Source organism: Labeo rohita, chromosome 16, assembly GCF_022985175.1.
Source record: "Labeo rohita strain BAU-BD-2019 chromosome 16, IGBB_LRoh.1.0, whole genome shotgun sequence".
NCBI lineage: Eukaryota > Metazoa > Chordata > Actinopteri > Cypriniformes > Cyprinidae > Labeo > Labeo rohita.
The window spans coordinates 14,656,404-14,680,321 of record NC_066884.1 but is presented as its reverse complement, the minus strand read 5'-3'; the positions used below and the strand labels follow the sequence as shown (position 1 = coordinate 14,680,321).

Below are 23,918 nucleotides of genomic sequence, written 5' to 3'. Positions count from 1 at the left end.
TGCACTCTTTGTTACCTTTTTATTGCAGGTCTGAAAAAACAAAAACAAACATAAGACATAACAACAATAACAGGGTAACAACGATAATTACAAAGTGAGATATTCAAAACTTCCGAAAGTGTAAAATTAGAAGTTAAATTAACAGCTGCATTTTTTTTTCAACTGTCCTAGGGGGATTTTGTCTTCTCTTGTAGGAAAAAGAAACCGGGACTTACTCTCAAGTTACATTATACACAAGCCAATCAGGAGAGAGAATGGGGAGCAAATGTGGATTTTCTTTAACAAGCACATAATTATTAATAAACAATGGTGAACATAGAACTTGACTTTTCTTAAAGCAGCAGTTCTCATAATGGAAAAGAAAAAAATCTTGATTATTAATATATATATATTTAATCTAAAGGAATGGAAGGTCATTTGATGGCCTTATAGGAGTTGTGACCCTGTCACAAATGCATTTGTTAAGTTCGCAAGACTGTAGGGTGTCCCATGTGACATTTTCTGAAGAGTGCTTATGTGTTTTTAGAAGGGTAATTCTGCAGAGCCTGCATCAGCTGATTATTACCTGACAGTCTATCCGGCATTACGCCACTAAAGTGTGGACTCGGAGATGTATGACCGCATTTGGGACGGGGACTGTGTTTACAATAGCATAAACTTTCACTAGGCTTCCAACTGCTGCTTGAGTCGGAAATCACATGATGTTTCAGGGTTCAAACAAGCATTTAAAATTCAAGCTTGGAGCATAATTGTGGAAATGCACAAAAACAGTGATTCAACTAGTGTGAATTACAACATAAAACACACCTGAGGAGGAAAGGGTCCCCACTGTAAAGATCCATTCCACACAAGGCAGAAATCCACACCTTGCCTTGCATTGACAACAACAGTACAGAGAAGGTGACCTGGAAAACCTGAACTGGATTTATACTGGACAATGATTTGGGTGTTGTGTATTCTAACATACATACACATCTCTCTGGTCAGCAGGTGTGCGTTCACAAAAATTTCAAATGGAGGAAGGTGGAATGCCTCTAAATTGAGCTTTACATAAAATGTTACAGAACCACAGTGTGTTAGCTAGGAACCGCTCCACTCTCCTTCTGTCCAAACTAGTGCAGGCAGCTGGAACTTATTTCAGATATATACAACGCATCTGATCACCTGACCCAGGTGCATGTCTGTATGTATGTGAGATGATTCCTCATCGTGACTTATGGGAGGTACGAGTGAAAAACTCATCCAGGGGTCATCAGCGTGGCGCCTGCGTCTGTGTGACCTCCGGTCCTCGGCTTGCCAGCCGGCTAAGGATGCTTCTTTCCGACATCTGCAGCCGCACAGCGACGGGCGGTATTCGAGCGATGGTTGCCGGGAGCCGGGTGACATCTGCCTTCATGTCGCTGAGAAGCTCCTCCAGTTGTTTGAGAACTGACAGAATGATTGGTGGTAGGATATATTTACTCAGTTGCACATTTTATGTAAATGAACTCATTTTTGCCCTTCTACAGAACAACTAACAGCTACAGGATGCAAAAAGCACACAAACTATACTGAGATACTAAGTGTGAAGTTTTGTGGGTTTGAGCAGTGCTGTGTTGGAAACACTGTTCTGAGCTGTTAGAAGCTTTGGTCATTTTACTTTCATATTTAATGTATAATTTAATTTGTAAATGAATTTATGTTCCTAAATAATAAAAAAAAACCAAAAAAACATTTATTTAATAGTATTATGCAATTACTGCTAATTAAAAAAAAAAACTCCAGGACTCCATTGTAACATCTATTGTCAAAACTAGCCTTGTCGATGCAAAAACAATACATTCAGACTAATTTACTAAGTTATCTCTGGTTGTTTAACAGCAACAGTTAAGAAAATATAATGTTGATGTGTCACAAGGCAGACTGTTTTTTTTTCTCTGAGTAACAATCATTTCCTATGGTAGCCCATTTCCACCACTGAATAAAAAGTAAAACAAGTCAATTGTGACTTTCTCGCAATTCTGAATTTTTTTCTCTGAAATGCAGAATACAAACTCGCAACTGACTTTGTTTTTCTCAAAATTGTGAAATTTAAACTCATAATTACAATTTATAACGTCAGAATTGCAAGAGAGAAACTTTTTCTCAAAACTGCATAATATAAACCCAAATGAAAGCTATAAAAGTCAGAATTGTGGGATATAAACTCACAATTGCGAATATAAAGTCTAATTCTGAGGGGGAACAAGACTGATATGTTCTCAGTCAGAACTCGCAATTCTTTGTTTGTATCTTGCAATTTTGACTTTTTTTCCTCAGAATTGCAAGTTTGCAAAATTGCATTTCTGAGGAAGGAGAAGGAGGAGGAGAAGTTTATATCACTCTATACTGACTTTATAACTCACAAATGCAAGTTTATAATTATACAATTCTGAGAAAAAAAGTCAGAACTGCAAGTTTATATCTAGCAAATCTGACTTCATTTCTAAGAATTGCAGGTTTAGATGTCACAATTCTGAGAATTGTAAGTTTGTGTCACCCAATTGCAAGAAAAAAAGTCAGAATTGTGAGATTGCAATTACTTTTTTTATTTTCTATTCAGTGGGGGAAACGGGCTTCCATAATTTCCATCTTACAGTGAGTCCCATGAAAAATACAAAAAGAATTTGAGTGCTTGACATCCGTTTTTCAATTTCTGATTTCTGAGCACACAAGTCACTATGTGTTTTTTTTCCATTTTGGATTTGAAACTCAAAATTGAAAAAAAAAAGTTTTTTTTTTTACTTGGTTTTACACTGAAAAACAAATAAATTAATGAAACCTGCACCTTTAAAGTTAATTTAAATCTGAATAGATTTTGATTCATATTCAATCTGATTTGCATTCAAATTCAGTTCAATTTCAATTCAATTTAGATTAGAAACTCATTACATATATATTTTTAAATGATCCTGAATAATTTGTGAAATAAACAGTAATGCATCTGTGAATAGTTCTGGTTCCAGAAACTAGAAATATTAAAATTATTTTGTATTTAATTTATTTGTTTTTTTAGCACATTTCTGCATTGCAAAAGTATGTCCAAAGCTATGTATCGATTTATACTGTGCAGTATAGAGTTATGGGAATTATTGTACCTTTGTGTAGGACTGCATTAGCAGGCTTGTTTCCTGACATGGACTCTTTACTGAGGTGCTGGTGTGACTCCGCCAGACACTCCACCTCACTGAAGCGTGTGTTGAGTGCCATGGAGGGGTGAGAGGGGTCCTCCGTCATGTTTAGATACGCAGCACGTCTGAGCTGCTCCTCGATCACCAGAGCCTGTTCCAACAGCTAAAGAGAGACACAAATGAAGCGGTTCAAAGAAGAGCCATGTAGCTTCATAGGATTTCATAGAATCTGTACATCTCTAACCTTAAACCTCCGAGCAAGAAACTTGTTTTTAATCTCGAGGAAGTTTCCTCTGCTCATCTCTCCCTTGAAGGGCTCATTGAGGATGGCGAACCTCGGGTCATTCTGCACGTCCTGCCAACGTGCGTAGCCGTGGCTGATAGCATAGAGGTGAAGGACATAACAGGCAGTTGACTGAATTTATGTTGCTAATGTCATGATACTAAAGGGATAGTTCACACAAAAATTACAATTCTGACATTAATTACCCACCCTCACGTCATTCACACCTCTGTTCATCTTTGGAACACAAATTAAGATATTTCTGCTTTCTGACCCTGCATAGACAATAACACAACTACCACGTTTAAGGCCCAGAAAGATAGTAAGGTGACATTTGTGGTTCAATCTTAATTTTATGAAGATAAAAGAAAACCTTTTGCAAGCACAGAACAAAAATTTTAAATGTAAATATTTTAATTTGTGTTCTGAAGATGAACGATGGTCTTACAGGTTTGGAACGACATGAGAATGAGTAATTAATGACAGAATTTTCAGTAAAAAACAAAACAAAAAAAACTGATTCAAATTCAAACTGCAAAAGACAGAAAATGGTCAACAAAAAAAATTAAACTGTATGTCTGAAATTTTGACTACTAGTGCATTTTAAATAATACAAACAGTATAAAATATTAAATATATTTATTAATATATACATTATATTTTCAGTTATATAAAATAACATTCATAAATACACAATAAAATACACTAAAACAAAACTTATTCCTTTTAGTGATGCAAGAAAATGTATTGCTGTATCTGCACTGAAAAGGCACACTGATGATCAAAATAATCAACTTAGTGGCATTAAGGATACTGTATGATACCAGCGAGCAGCCAGTAGTCATGGCGACGATGCCAGATCTCGTAAGTCTTCTTTGTGACCGTGGCAGCTCTCTCTTCATTCTGCCAGAGAGAGTGTAGCTCTGGAGAGAGAAACAGAGAGTTCATTGATTCAAAATGCACCAGCATGTACACATACACACACATACACAGTAAATTCCCAGTATACCTGTGAAACCTCCGTCGGCGATGTTAAACATGAACCTCTGCTTCACTGCTTTCTTCTTCTCCTCACTCACTCCATCCCCTCCTCCGCTTGTCTCTTTGGCATTCTCTCCATTTTGCAGCTTAGCTGAGTCCTCTGACTTCACCCCGTCCTTCTCGTCTTTCAGCTCTGGTTGAGGAGAGAGAGAGATAATAAAGGCAGATTATTCACCGTAACAGTATAAAGGTGTTATTTGTGTTAGCACATACCTTTCTTCTCATCTCTTGCTGGGCTAGTGTCCCTTTTTTCTGTCTTGTCTTCAGATTCTTCTGCAATGGATTAAGACAGTATTGGTGTTATGTGTGATCACGGTTGTGCAAAATGTAGAACTGAAGAATTGAATCACTTTGAATTTCAACTCATTTTAATTCTATTTCCTAACATCCAAATTCAAATTTGGTTTTGCTACACAGGGGACATTTTAATCTGGTTAGGTTTTCATGGAGTGGATATTAAGTCAACTGAATGTTGTATTTTTGTGTTTTGGCCATGTTAGTTAATGCTTAGTGCCTCACCTTTGGTTTTGGATGCGTCTACACTGCTTGCGGCATCTGAACTTTCAGCTTTGACATCTGAAGATGTGTTTTCCTTCAATTCTGTGGACTTCTCTTTGTCCCTGTCCTTTTCATTTTCTTCGTCTCTGCTTCCTCCATCCCTTTCTGCAGATGGTGAGGTTTCTCTCTCCCTGTCCTTATTCTCCTCTTTCTTTGGTGGACTGGGGGATTTCTCACCTTCATCGGGAATCTCAATGATCTGAGAAAAAAGAGGGGACGTGAGAATGAGAGTTGGAGACCAGAAGAAAGACAAAGTGAGACAGGCAGGTGTTTATGAAAGGAAAGTATTTAAAAATACTGAGAAGAGAAACAGGAAGGTGAAGTGAAAAAGTGAGACTGTAAATAACAAGTACCTCATCCTCCTGTCTGGAGCCTTTCGTCTCCTTCTCTCCGTCCACCTCCATCTTCTCCTCCAGATCTTTTACGTCATCGCTCTTGGAAAGGTCTTCTGTTTGGTTAAAAGAGAGTCAGATTAATGCGAAATGATTGGCCATGGATATTTTAAATGATCTGTTTTGTTTTTTCGTCATGTCCACTGTACCATATGACTTTTATTGGTCACAACACATGAATTATGGTATACAAAAATGTTAATATAATTAATAAATAATGAAGCAGTTTGTTCTTTTTTTCTGTAAAATATTACAAAATTAAAAGGGTTTTATGTATTAAGGGCTTCTCCTTTATTATGATATAATAAATGATAATAATAAAATTAATTTTAATACCAAGATTTTTAATGTTGTTAAACAAGTCTCTTCTGCTCACCAAGCTTGCATTTATTAGATCCAAAGTCCAGCAAAAACAGTGAAATGTTGAAATATTTTTACTTTTTAAAATAACTGTTATATATTTTAATATATTTTAAAGTGTAATTTATTCCTGTGATTTCAAAGCATCATTTATAGCATCATTACTCCAGTCACATGATCCTTCAGAAATTATTCTAATATTCTGATTTGCTGCCCAAAACACATTTATTATTATTATTATTATTATTATTATTATTATTATGTTGAAAATAGCTGAGTATAATTTTTCCGGTTTCTTTGATAAATAGAAAGTTCAGAAGAGCAGCATGTATTGTAAATAGAATTCTTTTGTAACATTATAAATGTCTTTATCATCACTTCTGATCAATTTAAAGCCTTCTTGCTAAATAAAAAAAATAATTTCTATAAAATAGAAAAGCAGTTCAAAATTTTTCAAAATTTTACTGTTTTTGCTGTATTTTGGATCAAATAAATGCAGGCTTGGTGAGCAGAAGAGACTTTTTTACTAAACATTAAACATCCTTGACTGGTTAAAAACTTTTGACTGGTAGTGTACAAAATTAGAGATGAGGTGTACAGTATTCATTAATTTAACTGTATTTTAATATATCTTAATTAATTAATAATAAATAACAGATAGGACAAAAAATGTTATTGACCCATATGAGCCAGTGTTATTTTAGTAATTATGAATTATAGTATTTATTAATACTTTGATTTAGCTTTAGCTTTCATGTGTATATTTCAACTTTTTCCTTTTCATTTATTTTTTAGTCATTCTAAAATATAATTGAATTCACTTTTTTATATATTTCTATACAGAAACTATTTTAATTTCAGTCTTTTATTACCATAATTACTTTTTCTATTACAATTACTTTCTCTAAAATTTTAGTGCTATTTTCAATAGTATTTAATTAAAAATAACATCACTTATGTATGTTTGTACCTGGTGCTGGTGTGTTGGGCTGGGTATCTGCCGGCGTCCCAGTAGAGGGCGTTTTTGGATCTTCTCCGGCTGCAATGGCTGCTGCTCTTTTGCTTTCCTCCAGTTCTTTCATCCAGGGCATTGACCACTGACCATTGACATGCTCAAACTCCTGAACCTGTTCAAGTTTAAAACAGTCAATCACATATCAACACCACTGCCATTCACACAATCAAACAGCTCACTAAAACACCAGCAAACATAACCTCGCGCACCTTCTTGCGTATCAGCGACATTACACCTATGCGTGTGAGAACATGCTGTCGTGACAGTCCTTCCCGTGGAACGCCATCAGCAAATGTTTCTGCGCCATCGGCGCCCGGCTCACACAGGTGACGCATAAAGAGCGACACGTATGCCCTGAGAAAGTGAGAGACAGTCCTCAAGTAAATAAGAGTAAAAAAAAACATGACAAGAACTCCTCTAAGGACAGTCGGGCTTACTTGAACTCCTTCTCTGATTTGCCTCGCAGGTCTCTAACGAGCCACTGGGTGGTGAAGGCATCCTGGGGAGGCATCCCATAACGCATCACTGCGTTCAGGAAGGCCTTTCTTTGTCGAGCATTGAAGCCCAACACCTAATGAGAAGAGAAAGGTTGTTAAGGTCGCCGAGTATGTGGAGGGAATAGCTGAAATAAATTAAAAGGCAACTGAAGTTGAACCTCAATGTTTCCTCCCACTCTGGCCAGTAGGGGGGGCAGTGGTTTATCTTTATCATTCCTCAAGCCTTTGCGACTCGGTCTTCGGGAGTTAGCCGCTATAACAAAAAGAGTTTCATGTCAGTACAAATATATAATAAATGCTTGTTCAGATAAGATGGTTAAACTTTGTTCTTTACCTTCAGACCGCTCATCAAAGTCCTCATCACCCTCCTCTGACGCCACAGAGTAATCTGATTGGTTATCAGACTGATCATCCTGCCAGTCTGGAAACACAAATGAGTGAGGCAATATATTATTGAGCACTTGAGTTTTCTTGACAAGAAAATATTTAATTTAAAGGGACAATACAACAAAGATTCATGCCACCAACACAAAAAGGTCAAATGTTTGGACACACTAGGCTGAATTTGTTTTTCACAAACTTTTTAATCTAAAAAAAAAAAAACACATGCCTAATTTGATTATTATTAAACTGTATTCATATACGATGTATAACTTGTATAAATTAGGAGATTTTTAAAAATAAAACTATTAATAATTATCAAAAACTACTTTATTTATTAATGTTTTATTTATGTTTGGCATTAGACGTATTGCTTTGTTAAACATTTTCTAGTACATAATATACAACGTAATTCCCATGTTTCACTTTATTTTTATAATTTTGATGACTTCAATATTATTCTAAAATGTTAGAAGTTGTTAATAATAAAGAATGCGTAGGTGTATCCAAAATTTGCCTGCTAACATACATTTAAACAACCATCACCATAAATTTAAATATTATTAGACGTTAATGTAATAACTAATAAATACAAATGTATTATTTTAAACACAAAACATTAACAACACAAAACAACACCACTACAGTGCCTTGCGAAAGTATTCATACCCCTTCTTTTTTTTACGTTTTACATTGCTGCCTTATGTTAATCTGTTTTAAATTATTTTTTCCCCCACATCAATCTACACTCCATGCACAATAATAACAAAGCAAAAACAGAATTGTCACAACTTCATTAATTTGAAAGTGAAATAAGTACATTGCATAAGTATTCATACTCAGAACTTAGCTGAGGCACCTTTACAGCCTCAAGTCTTTTTGGGTATGATGCAACAAGATTTGGACATCAACATTTGTCAATTTTCCGCCATGAATACTTATGCAATAGAATCATTTAAGTTTTTTTATGTTTAATAAAATAGCCAAAAAAAAAAAAATGGCTTTGCCATTATGGTGTATGCAGCATAGACTGATGAGGACAAAAAAGTAATGTAAAAAAATGAAGGGGTATGAATACTTTCGCAACACACTGAAAGTTTGTCTTCATCCATAACACACGTGCAACTACTCACAAACGTACAGGTAAACAGCAGTAAAAAAAAAAAAGCGTTAAAAGTGCGTCTGTACCCCGTCTACTACCTCTGTCCTCCTGTGAGCAGTCGTTGTAGTTGACAGGTTTGCGTGGCCGTTTGCCTTTGCCCAGGTGACGAGCGAGATCTTCCTGCTGCTGCTCATAATGATGGCGCAACAGTTTTTCCCAGTAATCAGGATCTACACTCTCTTCCTGCTTAATGATCTCTCTATCCACATCCTCCTCCTGACAGAGACACACCGTATGATATACATACGTACATGAGACACAATCACACAACACACAGACACAGTCACAGTCACTCACACACACACTTACCTCCTCTTCCTCATCTTTGACCACATATTGGGCCACTTTAAAAGAGCTGAGGTATTCATTCATACTCTGCAGCTCTGTGTCATCCGTTGCGTCTTGGTTTCGATCCAAAAGCCGATCAATCGCCTTGTCATCATAGTGGATCACGCTGCTGTCTTCTTCCTTGTTGTCACCTGAAGGAGAGATTTATTTGACTTAGAATTGATCTTAGTTTTTACTTTGTCCCTTTCATATATTGTGCCCGTATAATTTCTGTTTTAACTTATTCACCTTATTTATTTTCCGTATTGTCTAGTACTAGTAGTATTTCATATGCACATATGGCAGTAATCTGCTTTTTAATAATGCTGATTAAGCTTTCCTGACTCTAATTTTGAGGGAGAGAAACAGAAAGATGGTAGATAAAAATACAACATAACACTGAAGTGAGCGGTAACCGGGTAGGTGGACAGGTGATGGTATTTAATTCAGCCCAGAGCTCAATAGTTTTTTTTTTTTTTGTTGGCACAGTCAGGCCAGTATATCAGATTTTAACTTCTTTTTTTACTTTACTACATTTTCTCTGGCCTACCATAAAAATATTACTTTTATTTTTGGCAATGTATTTTAAAAGTCAGAAAACACACCAAAAAAAAACTACTGCAGCATCAGAATGAAACTCAGCTTATTAGCATCAATGCTCAGCAAGGTTATGTGTATTTTAAAGCTCTAAATAATCTTCAACTGAAAGCAAAACTTCACATCTACACCACAGCAGCTTATATTTGGAAACTGTAGTTTATGCGATAGTGACTGATAAACAAAACATACCGCATTCAAACTCTTAAAGGTACAGTTCATCCATTTTGAACATACAGTTCAAAATTCTGTCATGAATTACTCACCCTCATGCCGTTCCAAACCCGTAAGACCTTTGTTCATCTTAGGAACGCAAATTAAGCTATTTTTAATTAAATCTGGCAGCTTTCTGAACTGGCATAGACAGCAACTTAACTGAAATGTTCAAATAACCCAGAAAGGTAGTAAGGACATCGTTAAAACAGTCCATGTGACATCAGTGGTTTAACCATACTTTTTGTGCATAAAGAAAACAAAAATAACAATTTTATTTCAATATAACAATAAAGTAGCTTTATAACATTATGGTTAATCCACTGATGTGACAAGGACTATTTGAACTATGTCCTTACTACCTTTTTGGGCCTTGAATGTGTCAATTGCGTTGCGTCTATGCAGGGTCAGAAAGCAATATCTTAATTTTTGTTCTAAAGATGAACGAAGGTCTTACAGGTTTAAAAACGACATGAAAACGAGTAATTAATGACAGAATTTTCATTTTTGGGTGAACTATCCCTTTAACTAAAAGCTGCAGTATATGTTTTGCTGCATTTAAATGCCATTATTATTTTCTCCAACGTTTTATTTTCTGATCTCAAATCAATATTATGTTCAGATAATGAAGCGTTTCATGAAACAGTATTACCTTCTCCGAGCTCATCTTTAAAAAGTTGTTCTGTGCCAAACTTCAAGATGTCATCCAATTCTTGTTTGGACATGGATCCAGCCTTGGAGCCCAGACCAGGTCGCACCACCAGGTGAGTCAACATCATCTTTTTCTTCGCCACCTGAGACACAAAGATCATGAGATGATTTGTAATAGTGCTTGATTGTTTGTGAATCTTTTTCCCCCAACAGTTTTGTATTTGCCTGAAATTACTGTTTCATATCTCACCTGTGTAATTCTCTCCTCTACAGATGCTTTAGTGACAAATCGATAGATCATCACCTTCCTATTCTGACCAATACGATGAGCCCTGCTAAATGCCTGAGAGAGAGACAGCGTCAGAAAGAGTTCATCCACAGACTCTTTCATAGAGATACAGGTATTTGACAGTTGTAGTATCAGTTTGCCTCTACCTGGATGTCGTTGTGTGGGTTCCAGTCAGAGTCGTAGATGATGACAGTGTCAGCGGTTGCCAAATTGATACCCAAACCCCCTGCTCTGGTGGACAAGAGGAAAACAAACTGAGGAGCACCAGGAGCTGCAGAAAGAGAAAAGAGAAGAATTTGGTCAAAACCAAACAGCTTACTGTTATTTAACAGAAATGGGTGGTATTTTTTCCCCCTCACCATTAAATCTATCGATGGCTTCCTGTCTCATCCCTCCAGTCACTCCTCCGTCTATCCTTTCATACTTGTACCCCTCATTCTCCAGAAAGTCTTCCAGCAAATCCAACATCTTTGTCATCTACAATGCGTGCACAATGCATTTAAGTATACTTTAGTACATAGTTCAGCACATCTGTATTCTGTGTATGTTATTTGTGTGTACCTGTGAGAATATAAGCACTCTATGTCCACCCTCCTTCAGTTTTTTCAGCATCTTACACAAAAGCATCAGTTTCCCAGAAGCCTTTGTGAGGGCACTGCCATCATACATGCCATTGGGCATTTTAGGAGCTTCCTGCAAAATCAGACCCATATTATCAGCTGAAAGTATTGTTATTCATTCAAAACCTAAGAACTATAAGTTCCCCCATTTCTACTGTAAAATGGTACTGTCCTATTTGAGAGTGAGTGAGTGAGTGGAAGCTCACATTAGCAGCTGTCGGGAAGAGGTAGGGGTGGTTACAGCACTTCTTTAGGTCCATAACCACATTGAGCAGAGACACCTGGTTTCCTCCACCACGAGTGTTCAGAGCTTCAAAGTTGCGTGTCAAGATGTACTTGTAGTACTTCCTGTTTCAGAAAAACAGGAAGAATGAATCAGAGGCTATTGCCATATAAAAGTCTTAAATGGCCCATACAACTGTAATTTATACACACACTCTGAATAATCAGAAACATTAATCTGTCAGTCAAACAGTGCTGTGAAAAAGAGAGGGTTTCCAGTAGGTGGCGCAAATGAGGGATGAATGTACTGAATATTTAGCAAAAAACTGACAAAAGACTAAATTTATTTCATACTTTTGCATGGGGCTGAGCTCCACTCGTACGATGAGTTCGGTTTTTGAGGGCATGTGTTTGAAGACGTCAGCTTTGAGTCTTCTGAGCATGTGTGGACCCAACATGTCGTGCAGTTTCTTAATTTGGTCCTCCTTAGCTATGTCAGCAAATTCTTCCAGGAAACCTTCCAGATTACTGAAACACACACATTTGGTACTGAACAACAGCAAAAAAAAAAAACTGAGGTGACACAAACGTCACACTCACTTATCAAGAACACACACACTTACTTGAATCTCTCAGGCGTAAGGAAGTTGAGCAGATGGAAGAGCTCCTCCAGGTTATTTTGTAAAGGTGTGCCTGTCAACAGCAGCTTATGCTGAAGAGGGTAGTTATTCAACACACGGAAGAACTGAGAAATAAAACGAAAAAGAGAGACTGTGTTAGTTTTACATCAAATACTAGTTTATCATAATATTAAATGCGTCGATCTCTCAGAAATCAAACATCTGTCATCATCTATTCACTTTCATGTTGCTCCAAACCTGTATGACTTCTCCATAAAGGATGCTATGTACTATTTTTTAAGTCTTCTGAATTTGGGTGTAAAAAGCTAAATGTAAGGAGTTATAACCTCTAGTGGGGCAGATAACGGCTGATATCGGATCACTAAATGAGTGAGATGAACTAAGAACAGAACAGAATCAGATTTGTGAATGAATCATTTAAACCAGTTTCAAACCAAATCAAACTGGTTCATAGAAGAAAAACATGATCAGTCAGAATAAATGAATGAATCATTCAGACAATATTTAGAATGAAACATTCATTTCATTCCATGGATGAAAGAAATGATGACAGATGATGACAGAATTTGGATTTCTGGACAAACAAATCTCATAATTACTTGATATTTTGGTGCGTCACTCATATGACACATGGAGCTTACCTTTGACTGGTTATTTTTTAGTCTATGGGCTTCATCTACTACAAGACAAGCCCAGTCGATGGAGCCCAGGATGGCTTGATCAATTGTGATCAGCTCATAGGAGGTCAAAAGCACATGGAACTTCACAGAAGCCTCTTTCTGCACAGATAACGAGGGAATTCAGGAACCACACATTGTAAACAGATAAAGACAACACAGCATATCATCAGAAATGTACATAAACCTATGTTTAACATTATGGTTACTAGTTCCTTCTGATTATAAGCTATTGTATCAACACTTCCCATCCAAACCTCTTTTCTTCCAGTTTTATACCTTCATTTTAGAGGCCTTCTTCCCACCGCGGATGGCGTTGTCCTCAAAGGAGAATTCATTCTCTCGTATGACAGCTCTGCTGTCTTTATCACCCACATAAGTGACCACATACATGTCTGGGGCCCACATCTCAAACTCTCTCTCCCAGTTAATAATGGTGGATAGAGGGGCACTGACCAGGAACGGCCCCTTCGAATGACCCTGAGAGAGACCATTACCGATATTATTAACTTCAATGCCACATTATAAACATTTTTATGATAAACACGTCTTCCTGGAGACTGGTTATTACTGTAAAATCAATTAATCAAACTATAAAAAAAAAACACAAGAGAATGGAATTACACTACCGTTCAAAAGTCTGAAGACTGTAAGACTTTTATTCCATTTAACTGACCAAAGGTCATAGAAATACTTTCAATTGTTGCAAAGGAATAATCTTTCCAACCCAAAACTTTTGAGTGGTAGTCCATATACATTTTTTTGTAAAACACACCTCTTTGTAGAGGGAGTAGAGGAAGACAGCAGTCTGAACTGTCTTTCCGAGACCCATCTCGTCTGCCAGGATGGTGTCTGTGCCCTGAGCCCAAGAAAAACGCAACCAGTTCAATCCCTCAAGCTGGTATGGATGAAGTGTGCCACCCGTAGAGTCCAGATAATCCGGCTGTCTATCAAACTTTATAGTGGGCTGAAAGTAAGAGACAAGAAGAATATTAAATATGTCATTAAATATGTAAAAATGGTCAGTCAAAAACTTATGAATGTATGTTTTAAAAAAAACTGTGTTTTCAAACAATCTAAATATGTGATTGTGGCAATGATTATAATTATATTCTTGCTTACACTTGAGAAAACAGGAAATTATGGGGGTGAGTGGTTGTTTTAAACTTGTGCTGAATAACTTGCAGTTCTGAGCCATGGCTCCAACCTAAATGTGTTTAGCATTAAATCTGTATCTTAGAAACAACAAAAGTTGAGCCGAGTTGTTCTAAGATTCCTTACATCCACCACAGGATTAGCAGGAGGTCTCTCTGTCTTCCTCACTTTCACCTTCTTCATCTTTTTACCTGGTCTGCCCTCTTCTCCGAGCATCAGCTCCCTGACAAACAGAAAAAAGGAGATATGTGGATTAACATACTAGCATTCAATATTGTTTCATGCTAGTGTGCATGTATATGAAGTGCTGTTGAATGTCTGTGTGCATGTACCTGTGGTTCCAGTAATGTTGTTTGTAGGTTTCATAGTCTGGGACGTCCATGTCTTCAGACTCCCAAGTTGACTGATCATATGCCAAATCTCTCCATTTGATCAGATAATGAACATTATTCTTCTTATCCACACTGGCAGAGAGAACGAGGGAAATTAATGTCCAAATAGTTCACCAAATGTCATTCTTTAACAAGCTTCGGCATATAAACGTTCTCACCTGTGGTTTAAGATGCGGTGGATGAAGAGCCACTCTAACTTTACTCCAAAGCGCCCATACTTATCTTCAATGCGGGCATAGAAGGGATCTTTATTCTTTCTCTTGCAGCTCTTATCCTCGTCTCCCTCAGCACCCATCTCTAGATTGGGGGGCTCCTCCATATCTGTCTTCCGCTGGTAGTTACGGAACATTACCTGACAGTTCAGCTCCAACTGTGACAAGAAAGAAAAAGACAAATGATTGAATGTTTTTACTCATAAACTTACCCATCGAAACACAACACATGAATTATTGTGCATATACAGTAGAAGTCAAAAGTTTACATACACCTTGCAGAGTCTGCAAAATGTTAATTATTTTACTGAAATAAGAGGGATCATACAAAATGCATGTTATTTTTTATTTAGTACTGACCTAAAAGACATTTACATATAGTCCACAAGAGAAAATAAAAGTTTTTATTTGTGCGTCACCTGTAGTTCCTGGACCCATGAACAGTGCCAGTAAGACATGTTGCACCACTTCACAAAGAACTCTCTCTCCTTCCGACCAATCATAGGTGGAGGATCCGGGGCATCGGCTGGAAGGTCTGCAGGACGTGGCACAGGCATAGGTGGAGGGGCTTCACCCCAGCGCCAGGCCAGAACTTTCTGGACTTTGCCCTTCAGTGGAAGACTCTACAAAAAACAAAGACATTATATTATAAGTTTAAAATTAAACTATGAAATAAAATCAATCCAGATTATCATTTTCAGTTATGACAATCCTACATATCTCAACACTGGTATCTCGGAAAATAAAGCCTAATCCAAAGGACTATCACACTATATCATGTCTCTCTCACCAGGCAGCGTGGGCAGATCCACTCTCCGTTGGGGATGTCTGGCAGAGGAGGGTTGAGACAGTGTAAGTGATAGGACGAGGGGCATGTGTCACAGCACAGCAGCTCTCCTCCATCCTTACACACCCGACAAAACTCCATATGATGATCGTCCTCCTCTTCTACCTCTCCATCATCCCTCCTTCCATCATCGTTCTCCTCTTCACCCTCAGAACTCTCTTCACGAGCCTCCCACTGAATTCCCTCCTTCTCCTGAGAGAGAGACATACATAATGCATAATCAACAGAAACTTTAGTCATTAAATATCAATGGTAGAGAAATAGTGCACTTACACACACACACAGAATATAGATTGACCCAACAGCAGCTCATTCTAGACACGTTTACATATATACGTACGCAGTGGGGGCAGCTCCATGTGCCTTCTGGGGCTCTCTCCATGTCAGGATCTAGACACACCATGTGATAGGCTCTCGGACAGGTGTCACACAGAATGATCTCACCACCCTGCTGACACACCTCACAGTAGTCCTGATGATCCGTCTCATAGCCGTCAGCATCCTCATCCACTATGAAGAAGAATGAGGGGTTATAACAAATGTAAATAACTGGAAAGTGGACAGAGTAATCCGAGTTGTGCTGTCTTTTCCTTACTCTTCTTCTTCTTGGAGCTCTTGGATTTCTTACTCTTGGAGCGGCTGCTCCGACTATTGGATCCATCACTTATGGAGAAACTGTCAAAATCGCTCTCACCATCATCATCCTCACCGCTCTGAGAGAAGAAACCATGGGTGAAAGGGTGCAAAACAAGTTGGTGATGTTAGCCATAAAAATAAGGAACAATTTCATATACATTCACTGCCCAAAACAGTTTGGGGTTGGTAAATTTTTTTGCTCATAATAAAGTCTCCAAAACAATTTTTAAAGCATTTTTTGAACAAGTATAGTAAATACATAATATAAATGTAAATATAAATGTTTTCTATTTTAATACGTTTTAAAATGTAATTTATTCCTGAGATGTCAAAGCTGAATTTTCAGCATCACCAGTCTTCAGTGTCACATGTTCCTTCAGAAATCATTCTAATATGCTGATTTGCTGTACAAGAAACATTTTATTATTATTATTATTATTATTATTAGCAATATTTAAAACAGTTGAGTACACTTTTTTTCTTTGATGAAGAGAAAGATAAAGATCAGCATTACAAAGCTTTTGTAACATTATAAACTATACCATTCAAAAGTCAGTATACTTTTTTTGGGAAAGAAATTATAGAAGTTAATAAATTTATTGAGCAAGGATGCTATAAATTGATCAAACGTGATGATAAAGACATTTATAATGTTACCAAAAAATATATTCGTTGCTGTTCTGAGCATCTGAAATGCTGTTCTTCTGAACCTTCTAATCAAAGTAATCTGAAAAAATTCTACTCAGCTGTTTTCAAAATAATAATTATTGTTTTTTGAGCAGCAAATCAGAATATTAGAAAGATTTCTGAAGGATCATGTGACTGGAGTAATGATGCTGAAAATTCAGCTTTGAAATCACGGGAATAAATTACATTTTTAAAACATTTTAAAATAGAAAAACATTTTAGGTTTTTTTTAAACAGTAAAAAATATTTATATATTTATATATTGCTGTACTTTGGATCAAATAAATGCAGGCTTGGTGAGCAGAAAAGACTTCTTTAAAAACATTACAAATCTTTAAAAATATTTTTTTGACTGGCAGTGTATTTATAACAAATATACAAACAAATATTTAAGTAGAACAGATACATACAGATGAACGTTTTCTCTTGAAATTGCCCAGTTTAATCTTGAGTGGAGCCACTTTCTTCGCTTTAGACTTTTTGTCCTGGGGCTTTGGGGTGGGCTTGGTCTTTCGACGTGCATTTGGACCTAGAGCAGATAAATAAATGAGACAAAAAGTGTTAAGTAGATTAAAAAAAAACACATAATAAACTCAATTTTGGTCCCTTAAAAATTTCTCTGTCTCTGTTTATTATTTCTGATCCTCTCACTTTAATTTCTAATCAAATCTCATACACTCAAATCCACATTCCTCTTTCTCTCTCCTCTGACCTTTGCCCTCTTTGGTCTTGGCTTTTCGCAGGGGGACCGCTGGGGGCTGCTGAGATGGGGGTGGTGCAGCAGGAGCTGCTGTAGATGTGGGTGTGGCCACGGGTGCAGCCCCTCCTCCATCCACCCTGGTTACCATGCTCTCCACTGCAGCAGCTACATTGGCAGCTGCTAGAGCTGCGTTGGCACTCGCTGAGCCACGCATGGGATTATTAGTGCTGAACTCTCGCCATTTAGCCCCCAAAACCATCATCATCTTTGACACAGCGATCTTAGGGTTCTTAGCAGCTATTAACGGTCTGATCAGGAAAGGAAAAGAAAAACATTTGAGATCAGTCACAAGATAACCAAAGGATATTATAAAGATGTTCACATAAGGTGATAATAGAAATGGGACAAAAACAGACAGAGAAGTGCCACTGTTCTACCTGACAAACTGACTGAAAGCTTTGTAATTGGTGAGAGAGTTGTAGTCCTCCTGGGTAAAGGTGTAGTCGATGTCTTTCATTCCCCAGTCTGCTAACAGCTGAGAGGAAGTTTTTGGCTCCTGTGAAAGAAGAACAGAGGATGGCAGGTGAATAAGACTAGAGAAGGCAATCATAAATATATATATATATATATATATATATATATATATTTATATTTATTTATTTTTATTTTTTTTACTGTTCATAGATTTTGAACAGTAAGATTTTTAATGCTTTTTTAAAGAATTCTCTTCTGCTCAAACACAGCAAAAGCAGTAATATTGTGAAATAATTTTACTATTTGAAATAACTGCTTTCTATTCGAATATGGATTAAAGTTACATTTTCAGCATCATTACTCCAGTCTTCAGTGTCACATGATCCTTCAGAAATCATAATATGCTGAACAGTTGAGTACATATTTTCAGGATTCTTTGATGAATAGAAAGATCCAAAGATCAGCAGGCTTTTGTAACATTATACACTATTCTATTCAAAAGCCTGGAGTCAGTATTTTTAATAATAATAATAAATGTTTTTTGAGCAGCAAATCAGAATATTAGAATGATTTCTGAAGGATCATGTGACTCGAATAATGATGCTAAAAATTCAGCTTTAAAATCACAGAATAAACATAATTTTTAAATATATTAATACAGAAAACAGTTATTTTAAACAGCAAAAAAATATAAAAAAAAAAAAATACTGTTTTTGCTGTACTTTTTTAATTTAAAAAATATATAGGCTTAGTGAGTTTTGTTAAAAAAAAACTTTTGACTGGTAGTGTATATACATATTATATATATATATATATATATATATATATATACACACACACACACACACACACACACATCATGTGACCTGAACCTTTATCAAAAAACATACACTACTACTACCGTTCAAAAGTTTGGGGCAGTATTTTTTTTATTCAGCAAGGATCCAGTCAATAAATCAATCGTAATAGTTTAACCATATAATGCTACAAAACATTTCTATTAAAAATAAATGCTGTTGTTTTGAACTATTTATCAAAGATTCCTGAAAAAAAATGCAGTTTCCACACAGATAAGAAGTGACTTTCTTGTTTATTGAAATTTGAACATCTTACCAACCCCAAACTTTTGAACGGTAGTGTACCAGCAAAAGAAAAATGTACAAGATATAGAAAGCGCTGATAAAAACTTTACAAACAAAACTGAAAATCAGTATTTGTTGTGGCAACAACGTAGGCAGTGAAAGCACATACAAAGCTCAAAATCAGTATCAGACTTTTCCAGGAACATGTACTTTGTACAAGTAACACGGATTGTTAAAGCATAAATCACAAAATAATAAATAAATAATATATCTTGTGCACAATTATCTTTCAGGCATGACAAATCGTTTGCTGAATCCTGTGCGTCTGTGGCGTGCATGTGTTGGTGTGTGTTTATGCATTTGATGTTATCAGATCAACCTCATGTGACATTGATTTTCTTACTTTTCCCAAACCCGGGATTAACAATGACCACCCATTGGCTAACTCTTACCTGACCGTCATCATCATCATCGTCATCATCTTCCTCCTCGGGCTCTGGGTCTTTACGTTTGCTTTTTCCTCCAGATGAGCCCCCAGCCTTTTCTGCCGCTGAACCGCCCTTCTTTCTCTCCTTGGAGGAGCTGGATCTCTTTTTCTTCTTCTTGCTTGGGGCATAGTCACTCCCTTCACTCTCAGATCGCATCACTCGGTCCTCCTCATCTTCCTCACCTTCTACCATTCGGATTGCTTCCATGACTTCAGGAGAGCTGACAGCAATGTCCTAGACCACAATAATGACCCAAGGAGAGATGAGAATATCAGATAAACTCAGGGAAGAACCTTTCAGTTTATTGCTTGTTTATGTAAACATGTTTAACAGTGATGGTAATCGGAAGTGGAGAGTGATTTGACAATGCAATGGTGAAATCAGACATACATTTCAAAAGTTTGGGATCTGTAATATTTTTTTAATGTTTTTGAAAGTTCTTATGCTGACCAAGGCTGCATTTATTTGATCAAAGTAAAACAAAAATATTGTAAAAATTAAGAAATTAAGAAAAAAATAAATCCGAATCATCAGCAGCCATTACTCCAGGCTTCAGTGTCACACGATTATTGAGAAATCATTCTAATATGCTGATTTGGTGCTCAAGAAACATTTCCTATTATTATCAATGCTGAAAACAACTGTGCAGCTGAATAGAAAGTTCAAAATAACAGCATTTATTTGAAACAGAAATTATTTGTAACATTGTCTTCACTGTGACTTCTGGTCAGTTTAATGCATCATTGCTGAATAAAAGTATTTATTTAATTTCTTTCTGACCTTAAACTTTGAATGGTAGTATGTACCTATCTATATATCAATATACAGTATATATACACTACCAGTCAAATGTTTTTGAACAGTAAGATATTTTTTTTTGTTTTTTTAAAGAATGCTCTTCCAAAATACAGCAAAAACAGTAATATTGTAAAATATTTGTACTATTTAAAATAACTGCTTTCTATTTGAATATATTTTACAATGTAATTTATTCCTGCGATCAAAGCTAAATTTTCAGCATCATTATTACTCCAGTCTTTAGTGTCACATGATCCTTCAGAATTCATTCTAAAATGCTGATTTGGTGTTCAAGAAACATTTATTATAATAATTATTATTATTATCATCATCAGTATTTAGGAGTTGAGTACATTTTTTTTTCAGGATTCTTTGATTAGAAAGATCCAAAGATCAGCACTTATCTGAAATAAAAAGCTTTTGTAACATTATACAATATACCATTCAAAAGCTTGGGTTGGAATTTTTGGGGGAAAGAAATTATAGAAATTAATACTTTTATTTAGCAAGGATGGTTTAAACTGTTCGAAAGTGATGATAAAGACATTTATAATGTTTTAAAAAATTTCTATTTCAGATAAATGCTGTTCTTATGAACTTTCTATTCATCAAAGAAACCTGAAAAAATTCTACTCAGCTGTTTTCAACATAAAATAATAAATGTTTTTTAAGCAGCAAATCCGAATATTAGAATGATTTCTGAAGGATCATGTGACTGGAGTAATGATGTTGAAACTTCAGCTTTGAAATCACAGGAATAAATTACATTTAAAAAAATATTCAAATAGAAAACAGTTATTTTAAATAGTAAAAAAAACATTTTACATTTTTACAGTTTTGCTGTACTTCGGATCAAATAAATGCAGGCTGGGTGAGCAGAAGAGACGTGTTTAAAAACATTTAAAAACTTTAGTAGTGTATTCAGGCTCTAAAGATGATCTGCTAACCTCTCTGAGGACTTTCTGTCGTTTGCTCGCCCTGCTTTCACGGCTTTTCTTTGCTTTCTTCTTCTTTTTGGCTTTGGGAGTCTCCGCCTCTGATATTGGCTCATCTGCATCATCTGTCCAAAACACATCCATCAAACATGAACAATTAAAGCAGAACAATCATCTTGATTTTTTTTTTTTTAGTCCTGCCTATCCTTCCTGAACTGAAACAGTATTTATACTGTAACTCTATGACCCACAGTTCTATGGCTGAAGGTAATATGGCACATCAATTTAGAACCTTCACAGCCTTCAAAACATATTATTTTTGTGCATTCCTGCCTCAAGATGTGAATCTACTGTCCAAATATGCCAGCAGCAGTGAAACTAGGACATAAGGCTTGCTTTTGAAATCATTCATTTATTATAAGCTCTCTGCTGATAGGCTGCGCTGCCAACGCCATTACCGAGGGCGGCCAGAAGAGGAAAGCAAAACAAATGGGTTTGACACACTATGCTAACGATATTGCGCACGGTATGATCACTGAGGTAGAAAAACAAGATACTTAAGATACTAAGGAGTGAGTAACAAATAGGTTTGTCTTTCATTTTAACATCTGCTGCTGACCAGTGAACCAGGAAGTGATGTGACTTTTGCTTACAGCATCGTAAAATAAAGATTTAGCTTTATATAGGAGTATGATGCAGTAACACGTGGCTCGCCAGCTTGAGCAAAATGTATAAACATTAAATCTAGCAGCGTTCTCCTAACAGAAGTGACCATTTGTCCAAAAGACTTTGACATGTCAGGAGATCATTTGCTTGTTTAGGTTCATTTGGGGAGGTTATGTAACATGATGTGGTTAATGAGGGTCCTGACAAGACAGGACAGCTAAACCTTACCATCTCTCATGGGTCCAAAATGGTCCCTGTCGTCTTCACTCCCCGACATATTCCCGACCGGACGCTTTATAAAACAGAAATGACAACAAGACGTTGGTCTGGTTTTTAGAAGCACCCCATGTTGACAGAAAGAGATAAACAAGTGACAGGGGAGGCTAACTGTTTTAAGATGAATTAAAATCAATGGGCGATTGTGACATTTCAAAACTACATCATCACACAGCGTGTAGTGTTACAAGAGTTTGACGTAGTCGTGTCATTTCGGCTTTTTTCGTAAACTTTCTCGCTCGGTCCGAGCGAAAGACGCCTCAACTTAGCTGTCAATCAAGTTAGCAAAGCTAGCAAACAGAGTCAAGTGATCCGGCTGCAGGGAAAATGGCAGCCGGCTGGATGAGTTGAGTTAAAGCGCTTATCTGCCTTCGTTTCTGGTTGTATTCGTATGTTTAAAACTTTCCTCGTTGAAAAAAATAACACGCGGAGGTCGCGAAGCCCCCGACAAACACCCTACGGCGCTTTATAACGCGGTGTCTCACAGCTGTAAGTTACCAGTAATTTTAGACATGTTTTATTTTCTCTTTTATGCCCCACGGAAAAACTCACCGAGAAACGGAAATTTATTTGTATGTATATCTATATTTTTTAACGCAGGCGGGTGGAGATGGGTGGGAGGAATTGACTTACAGGTCAGTCCAAGGTGTAGATAGTCGGCGGTACGATCAGCTTTAGTCTGACGCGAAAGCTGCAGGTTACTACCTATCAGTGAAAAACAAAAAAGCAGCTCGGAAAAGGTGTAAATCTTTGGGAGACGTCGTCCACTCTTCTCCCCTTTCCCCAGCGTCAGTGACCAGAAGCGAACATCCTCATACACACAAAGAAATCAGGGGGGGTAGAGACATCCCATAATAATCCTAGGCACGCTCCCCCCTCCCTACAACACTCACTCAACTCTGCATAGTTACCTCGCAACCTACAGCCCATAATAATCATCTCCCCCTCGCACACAGTACCAGCAAGTACACACTGCCTTCCCCTTTCTTAGTCCCTGCCCCCTTAGCAACCACGTTGCTATGGAGACACTGCCCCCTCCCGCCCTCTCCGGCATCCCATAATAGTCATAAGCAGGCCGCTCTGACATCCCATAATAAACACAACTCCTAAAAGAGAGGGAAGAAAAAAAACAACACCAGTCACATGGTCTCCAGGGAAACCCCAGGCCGCTGGCGACAGACCATAATAATCTGCGACTGTCTGTCCACCTGGCTGGCTTTTTGGTGCACGAACGGCAAAAAACGCACCTGGCTTGGAAGTCAGGCTAACAAGTAGTGCACTTTCGGGTGTCTGTCAAACGCCACACACCTACAAGAGTGACACTTCACAGTTTCAGGGGTGAAGAAATGTCAAGGTGCAACAGTGCTTCTTTCTAATCCCATATCAGACTCCTGTAATAAGTCTGTGGAAAGCCGTGTAACAAAAACACTAACTCTTACGAATCAGATGTGCCGTGACAATCCCGAAATAGAATCTCGCGCCCGTTTAGACTGTC

General features: G+C 37.0%; 1 protein-coding gene across 2 annotated transcripts; it reads right to left on the bottom strand.

The window, feature by feature from the left end:
• chd4b (chromodomain helicase DNA binding protein 4b) lies at positions 1-23,373 on the bottom strand. 2 transcript variants are annotated; one of them, XM_051131199.1, is made up of 40 exons: positions 23,057-23,373; positions 22,376-22,439; positions 21,494-21,606; positions 19,713-19,982; positions 18,142-18,260; positions 17,717-18,012; positions 17,415-17,533; positions 16,277-16,394; positions 16,022-16,191; positions 15,625-15,873; positions 15,254-15,457; positions 14,781-14,992; positions 14,563-14,694; positions 14,357-14,453; positions 13,851-14,042; positions 13,355-13,555; positions 13,040-13,177; positions 12,381-12,502; positions 12,112-12,285; positions 11,742-11,883; positions 11,477-11,608; positions 11,275-11,392; positions 11,062-11,186; positions 10,877-10,969; positions 10,628-10,769; positions 9,148-9,317; positions 8,865-9,054; positions 7,630-7,716; positions 7,454-7,548; positions 7,236-7,369; positions 7,008-7,152; positions 6,754-6,910; positions 5,385-5,479; positions 4,993-5,230; positions 4,687-4,746; positions 4,442-4,606; positions 4,247-4,355; positions 3,394-3,526; positions 3,117-3,312; positions 1-1,428 (listed from the first exon to the last, which is right to left on the bottom strand). In XM_051131199.1, the coding sequence occupies exons 2-40, from the start codon at positions 22,422-22,424 to the stop codon at positions 1,253-1,255; spliced, it is 5,877 nt and encodes a 1,958-aa protein (XP_050987156.1). In that variant the 5' UTR covers positions 22,425-22,439; positions 23,057-23,373; the 3' UTR covers positions 1-1,252. The 2 variants fall into 2 exon arrangements, with proteins under 2 accessions (XP_050987156.1, XP_050987159.1); XM_051131202.1 differs by having other exon boundaries at positions 8,877-9,054.
• Positions 23,374-23,918: the final 545 nt, after the last annotated feature.

Bases quoted from the DNA above. Each gene is read 5' to 3' on its own strand.
- chd4b (XM_051131199.1), bottom strand. From the start codon at position 22,424: ATGTCGGGGAGTGAAGACGACAGGGACCATTTTGGACCCATGAGAGAT. The intron at 7,370-7,453 runs GTTCAACTTCAG...TCTTCTCATTAG, and splicing joins GAGTGGGAGGAAACATTGAG to GTGTTGGGCTTCAATGCTCG. The intron at 4,607-4,686 runs GTATGTGCTAAC...CTCCTCAACCAG, and splicing joins AGCAAGAGATGAGAAGAAAG to AGCTGAAAGACGAGAAGGAC.